Source organism: Suricata suricatta, chromosome 11 (assembly GCF_006229205.1).
Source record: "Suricata suricatta isolate VVHF042 chromosome 11, meerkat_22Aug2017_6uvM2_HiC, whole genome shotgun sequence".
In the NCBI taxonomy this organism is placed as follows: Eukaryota; Metazoa; Chordata; class Mammalia; order Carnivora; family Herpestidae; genus Suricata; species Suricata suricatta.
In genome coordinates this window covers 14,432,984-14,440,049 of record NC_043710.1, presented here as the reverse complement: position 1 = coordinate 14,440,049, position 7,066 = coordinate 14,432,984, and the positions used below count along the sequence as shown (strand labels likewise).

The 7,066-nt window shown below is 36.1% G+C and overlaps 1 protein-coding gene across 1 annotated transcript; it reads left to right on the top strand.

Moving 5' to 3' along the window:
- Positions 1–3,748: 3,748 nt before the first annotated feature.
- On the top strand, positions 3,749–7,061 carry LOC115272453 (olfactory receptor 4C13-like; the record flags this gene model as incomplete). Its single annotated transcript, XM_029915527.1, has 3 exons — positions 3,749–3,772; positions 4,327–4,410; positions 6,548–7,061. A coding segment is annotated over exon 3 (486 nt), but the record flags the coding sequence as incomplete, so codon positions are not given.
- Between the last annotated feature and the right edge of the window lie 5 nt (positions 7,062–7,066).

Below are 7,066 nucleotides of genomic sequence, written 5' to 3'. Positions count from 1 at the left end.
TCTCAGCATCAGCAATCAGAAAACAAAAAGAAATAAAAGGCATCAGAATTGGCAAGGAAGTCAAAGTGTCACTTTTTGCAGATGACATGATACTCTACATGGAAAACCCAATCGACTCCACCAGAAGCCTTCTAGAACTGATGAATTCAGTAAAGTCACAGGGTACAAAATCAAGGTACAGAAATCAGTTGCATTCCTATACACCAAAAATGAAGCAGCTGAAAGAGAAATTAAGAAAATGATCCCATTCACGATTGCACAAAAAACCATAAAATACCAGGAGTAAACCTAACCAAGGATGTAAAAGACCTATATGATGAAAACTATAGAAAACTTATGAAAGAGATTGAAGAAGACACCAAGAAATGGAAAAATATTCCCTGTTCATGGATAGGAAGAATAAACATTGTGAAAATGTCATTACTACCCAAAGGAATCTAACATTCAATGCCATCCCCATCAAAATTGCACCAACGTTCTTCTCAAAGCTAGACAAACTATCCTCAAATTCATATGGAACCACAAAAGGCCCCGAATAACCAAAGTTATATTGAAGAAGAAAACCAAAAAGGGAAGCATCACAATCCCAGACTTTCGCCTACACTACAAAGCCTTCATCATCAAGACAGTATGGTATTGGCACAAAAACAGACACATAGACCAATGGAATAGAATAGAGAACTCAGAACTGGGCCCACAAATGTACGGTCAATTAATTTTTGACAAAGCAGGAAAGAATATCCGATGGAAAAAAGACTGCCTCTTCAGCAGGTGGTGCTGGGAAAACTGGACAGCAACATGCTGAAGAATGAAACTAGACCACTTTCTTACACCGTACACAAAAATTAACTCAAAATGGCTGAAGGACCTGAATGTGAGACAGGAAACCATCAAAACCCTAGAGGACAAAACAGGAACAACCTCCTTGACCTCAACCACAGCAATTTTCTACTCTACACATCCACAAACGCAAGGGAATAAAGAGCAAAGATGAACTATTGGGACTTCACCAAGATGAAAAGCTTCTGCCCAGCAAAGGAAACAATCAATAAAACTAATAGACAACCAACGGAATGGGAAAAGATAGTTGCAAATGACATATCGGAAAAAGGGTTAGTATCCAGAATCTATAAGAAACTCATCAAACTCCACACCTGAAAAACGAATAATCCGCTGATGAAACAGACAGAAGATATGAATAGACACTTCTCCAAAGAGGACACCCAGATGGCCAAGAGACACATGAAACGATGCTCAGTGTCACTCATCATCAGGGAAATACAAACCAAAACCACACTGAGATACGATCTCATGCTGATCAGAGTGGCTACAATGAACAAATCAGGATACTACAAATGCTGGCAAGGATGTTGAGAAACGGGTACCCTCCTACCCTGTTGGTGGAAATGTAAATTGGCGCATTCGCTCTGGAAAACAGTGGGGAAGTTTCTAAAAAAATTAACAATAGAACTCCCCTGTGTTCCAGCAATAGCACTGCTAGGAATTTACCCAAGGGATACAGACGTGCTGATGCATAGGGGCATATGTACCCCAATGTTCAAAGCAGCACTGTCAACAATAGCCAAATCATGGAAAGAACTTAAATGTCCATCACTTGATGAATGGATCAAGATGATGTGCTTTATATATACAAGGGAAGACTACATGGCAATGAGAAAGAATGAAATCTGGTCATTCATGGCAACATTTATGGAATTCAAGGGTGTTATGCTTAGAGAAATAAATCAGGCAGAGAAGGACAGATACCGTATGATTTCACTCATAAGTGGAAGAGGAGAAACTTAACAGAGGACCATGTGGCAGGTAAAGGGGGACAAAATAGTTGGGGAGAGGGTGGGAGGCAAACCATGAGAGACTCTTGAATCCTGAGAAAAAACTGTGGGCTGATGCAAGAGTGGGAGAGGGGAAGGGCGGTGATGGACATGGAGAAGGGCACTTGAGGGGAGAAGGACTGGATGTTATTTGGAAACCAACTTGACAGTAAACAATAAAAGAAAAAAATTAAAATAGATAAGCACTATGTAATGTGAATCTATTTAAAATTTTTGAGGAATAATTTTGAAAGTATATTCAAGACCTGTATGTAAAAATTAGAAAACACTGCTGAGAGAAATTTCACACAAAAATGGAAGATATAACTTGTCATTGGGTTACAAGATTGCATTTTCACTACATCACTGTATGTTTTTAATAAATCCCAATAAAAGTTTCAGCAAAATTCTTACAGAATTGAACAATTCTATTCTGAAATTTATATAGAAATATACAGATATCAAGGAATCTGGAAGATAAATCACTTTCAGAAAAAAACTGCCACATATTTTGAGTAGTTATTCTACATAATATCAGGGATTGCTATAAGGCTTTCATGATTAGTGCTGTGTGGTATTGACAATAGGGTAAACATTGAGACCTTGAAACCAATAGAATGCCCAGCAATAGGCCTAATTATGTGACTTTTAAAAAAATGTCAAGTAATGAAATGAGGAAAGTATAGGCTTTTCCACAAATTATAATGGATCAATTATATATCCATCTGAGAAAAAACATTAATCTTAACCACAATCTCACCTCATACCATGCAAAAAAATTACCTCAAAATGAGACAGAGATCTACATGTCAATGTAAAATATCCATAGTTAAATCCATAGAAATTCCAGAAGAAACCTTTTTGACCTTAAGGGTACATCAATATTTATTAAATATAAAAGCAATTATTAATCATGAAAAATTAATAATTAGTATTTGTCAAAGTTTTAAAACTGCAGGTATTCAAGTAATACAATGTTTATAAAATGAACACTCGGGGTGCCTGGTGACTCAGTGGGTTAAGCGTCCAACTTCAGCTCAGATCATGGTCACACGGTTCATGGGTTCGAGCCCCATGTCAGGCTCTATGATGATGGCTAGCTCAAAGCCTGGAGCCTGTCTTTGTATTCTGAGTCTCCTTCTCTTTCTGATCCTCCCCGATCACACATTCTCTCTCTCTCTCTCTCTCTAAAAATAAATAAAAACATTAAAAAGTTTTAAAATATAATAAAAATTAAAATGAACACTCAATCCATGGACTAGGGGAACATTTTGTATGGATACATAACATTTATATGACAGAGACCTGTACTATATATAAAGCACAACCATAACTTAGTGGTAAGGAAACCAGAATGTTTATTTTTAAATTATGCAAGGGACTGGAACAAAACTACAGAAGAGAAGGTTTACAAATGGCCAATAATATGAAAAAAAATCTCTTTATTAGCCATCAGGGAAAGAAATTAAAACCACAGCAATATATCATACATCTTCTAGAATGATTTGAAGGAAAAACGAACTGTACCAAGTGAAAAAGACGTGAAACAACTAGGACTCTCCCCTTGTGTTCTGGTATCTCTCCACAATTTCAATATTGCCTAGTATTCCATACTGACTCGACCATAAGGCCCAAAGATGACTCATTGGGAGCCTTGTAGAGTTTTTATTCACCTCCTACCTTCCTGATGCATGTGACAAACACATTTTGAAGTCAAGGTCTTTAAAACGGCTGTCATGATCTTATGCCCTCATGGATTTAACTCTCAAGCAATCCTTAGCAGGTTCCAAGAAAGTTTTACTATTGCTAAGGAGACAGAAGTTCTCTCTGTGACATGAGTCAACATTGATGACATCACAGGTAACTGCGGGTATTCAAGTAACACAATGTTTATAAAATGAACACTCGGGAATTATGGTAATTTTCCATTCAGAGGACATGTAGGTTTCTTAGAAACCAAGTTTTATGCAGAGAAAGGAAATTCTCTCATGTTAGGTTCAAATTACAGGGAATGTAATGCCCTAATAAAAATTGGAGTAGGTCAAACATGTCCCTTTAGCATTGCTTTAACACAAAGCCTTTCCATCGGAGGAGATAATTAATTCCTGGGAGAGAAAGAGGCAGCTACAAGACAAGGTCCTTGAGCCTTTATGGAAACCTCTTTAAACATCCATGCAGTGCAAGTTGAAAATTATTTCTGTTGATCACATTTTCTGGAGCAAGAATCATTATGGTTTGAATGACCCAGTTGAATGTGTTTACTCCATACTTCTTGCTTCTGGTCTATGGAACCAATGGTATCTGTAGCTCTTTTCTCCATAGTGCTACAAAAGAATCCATTCTAGATTCAAATCCCAGGTGTTCTGTAAAAATTTTTGAGGCTTTAGGCTAAAAGGGAAGCCTTTGACTTAAAAACCACTTTATTAAAAACTGACAGTTTGAGAGTTACTTGAGGAGTCTCTTTCTAAGTGTGTCATATCTTTCATATTGAAAGCTACTTGTCCAGAGAAGGTTAATTTGAAGATGGTATTATTTCCAAAATCCTCCAAACATCATGAAAATCTTCTATGTCTGTAAGGTAAGTTTATAATATTGCTGATGCATCTTAAAGATTTTTACTTCCCATCTGTATTAAACATGATTTCAGTCCCTTCAAACATAGCAATAGAGTATTTCATCCTCACCCCGTTTCTTCAAAAGATAATTGGTAAATATTAACCTTAGTTGACAGATGAAAACTTTGAACTTCATAGAATTTAAGCCAATTAGAGGACCCAGCTCTCTGTCGACAGGCCACATACTTTTGCAATAAGGTGTCTAGCTTAATAGTCTAGATTAACCATGAGAGTAAAAACGAAATATAAACATACATCTCACATAGAAAAGACCTCAGTATGAATATAAATGGCATATATTGTCAGCAATTTAGTCCAAGCATGAGGGGAGAATACTTTCTGGTAACAAAGGCTATGGATAATTGAGTCTGTATGCCTTCTAAAAGTAAAATTAGAGTTGATTTTTCCTGAACCGCTGGCATAATTAAATCTTTGCATGATTATCACTCAAAATGTCAATCATTGTTATATCCTAGATGCATAAACAGTTTAAAAATAGATGAACGTGTGCACAAGGTGTGCACAACCTTGTGGTGATATGTTCAAATATGTGCCCTCAATCAATTCTCATAAAAACCTGTGAGATGGATGTTCTTAATCTTGCCTTAAAGGTGAGGAAACTAGGATGTTATGTGATAGAAATATACTCCAGATCAAAGAATATGTAAGGAGAAGAATGAGGATTCTAATCTGGTCTTTTTGATTTTCAAATCAAAACACTCAACAACAATGGAAATCCTTTTCAATGTTTTGCACATGTTTTGTTTGCAAGTGAATTATAATAGGGAGAACTAGATCTGAGGGAGAAATCAAGATAAAAAGATTATGTAATGCCACATTTTATTTGACATTTGGGAGTTCAAACATGTCAGTGTGTGTGTGTGTGTGTGTGTGTGTGTGTGTGCGTGCGTGTGTGTGTCTGCTAATGAAATCATTTTATATACACTTGCCTCCAAAGTAGTAATAAATTAATTATAATTTTGATAGTCATATAAGGAGGACACTACTAGTTCAGTGTTGTTAGTTATGAGACTAGAGAGCATGAGTAAGAATTTTAAGAAAAAATTAACAAGTATGCTGCCACTAACCTTGGTTCTGTCCTTAATCAGTATCTTGATATTAGCAGGATCTTTAACTTCTCATGTTTCTATTAAATAATTTATAAAATAAGTATTAAAAAATAGCAGTAATTATCTTACAGGTTTCTTGTGGAGATTAAATCAGGAAATGTCTCCAAAAACTTAGAGACACTAAATATTTAATTTTAGTTAATATTACTGTTATTATTACCATCAACATAAGTCTCTGATACTGTTTCCTTATCCCAAAAATGGGTGAGATAATACCAACCACACAGAATGTTATCAACATTAAGTAGGATCATATATGGACAGAATACTTATTACTATGGCATAAATATAGAAATCAGTTATTAACATGCATACAAACAATTAGCAATTATACTGTTATTGCATTTAGACAATAAGCACTATGAATTATATTTTATAGTAGCTTTGGTATACTTTCTTCACATACCCACCCCCCATGCCCTGTTACTCCTATGTCAACTATTATAAATAATCTCCTAACTGGGCTTTCTATCTCTGGTTTCCATCTCCTTACTGAAACTCACCCAACTTCATCTAAGACACAGTAAGATCTTTACTAAAATTATATCCCTTATTACCCCCTTTCTCAAATTCATCTTCATTTTTCCACTTGTATTTTCAATTGGATTCTCAAAGAATAAAGGGGAAAATTTTTAGTTTTGCACTCAGAGACTTTACATCAAGTTCCACCTCCCTTTTCTTATTCAGTTACCACTATGTTTACGATGCAATGCTTACTATTAGGCTTAGTCATCTCAGGTGATGCACAAATACGGTCTTCTAATTGTTTATAAGAGTTTCTCATGTCTATTTGCAACAGAATATTCATCTAGGAGATAATTTAAGTAATATTCAGGAACTCAGGACTTATTTTCTATCTAAACAAACATAATGAGAATTTATGAGTTAGTAGTCTAGGAATTTATTATTTACTACATGAAGAAGCTTAATAAAGTCAAGGCTGTATTTAATCACAAAAATCCTTTTTCAGGTAATGTAATGAACCATGATATGAAAAAATGGAGAATAGGAACAACGTGACAGAGTTTGTTCTACTGGGACTCACAGAGAATCCAAAGATGCAGAAAGTCATATTTGTTGTGTTTTTGGTCGTCTACATCGTCTCTGTGGTAGGAAATGTTCTAACTCTGGTCACTATCATTTCCAGCTCATTATTGGAGACCCCCATGTACTTTTTCTTGGCCTACCTCTCCTTCATTGATGCCTGCTATTCTTCTGTCAATAACCCTAAATTGATCACAGATTCACTCCGTGAAAAGAAGACCATCCTATTCAATGGATGTATGACCCAAATCTTTGGGGAACATTTCTTTGGAGGTGCTGATGTCATCCTGCTTACTGTGATGGCCTATGACCGCTATGTGGCCATCTGCAAGCCCCTGCACTACACGACCATCATGAGTCGGTGGATGTGTGGCCTGCTAATGGGAGTGGTGTGGGTGGGAGGCTTTCTTCATGCAACCATACAGATCCTCTTCATCATCCCATT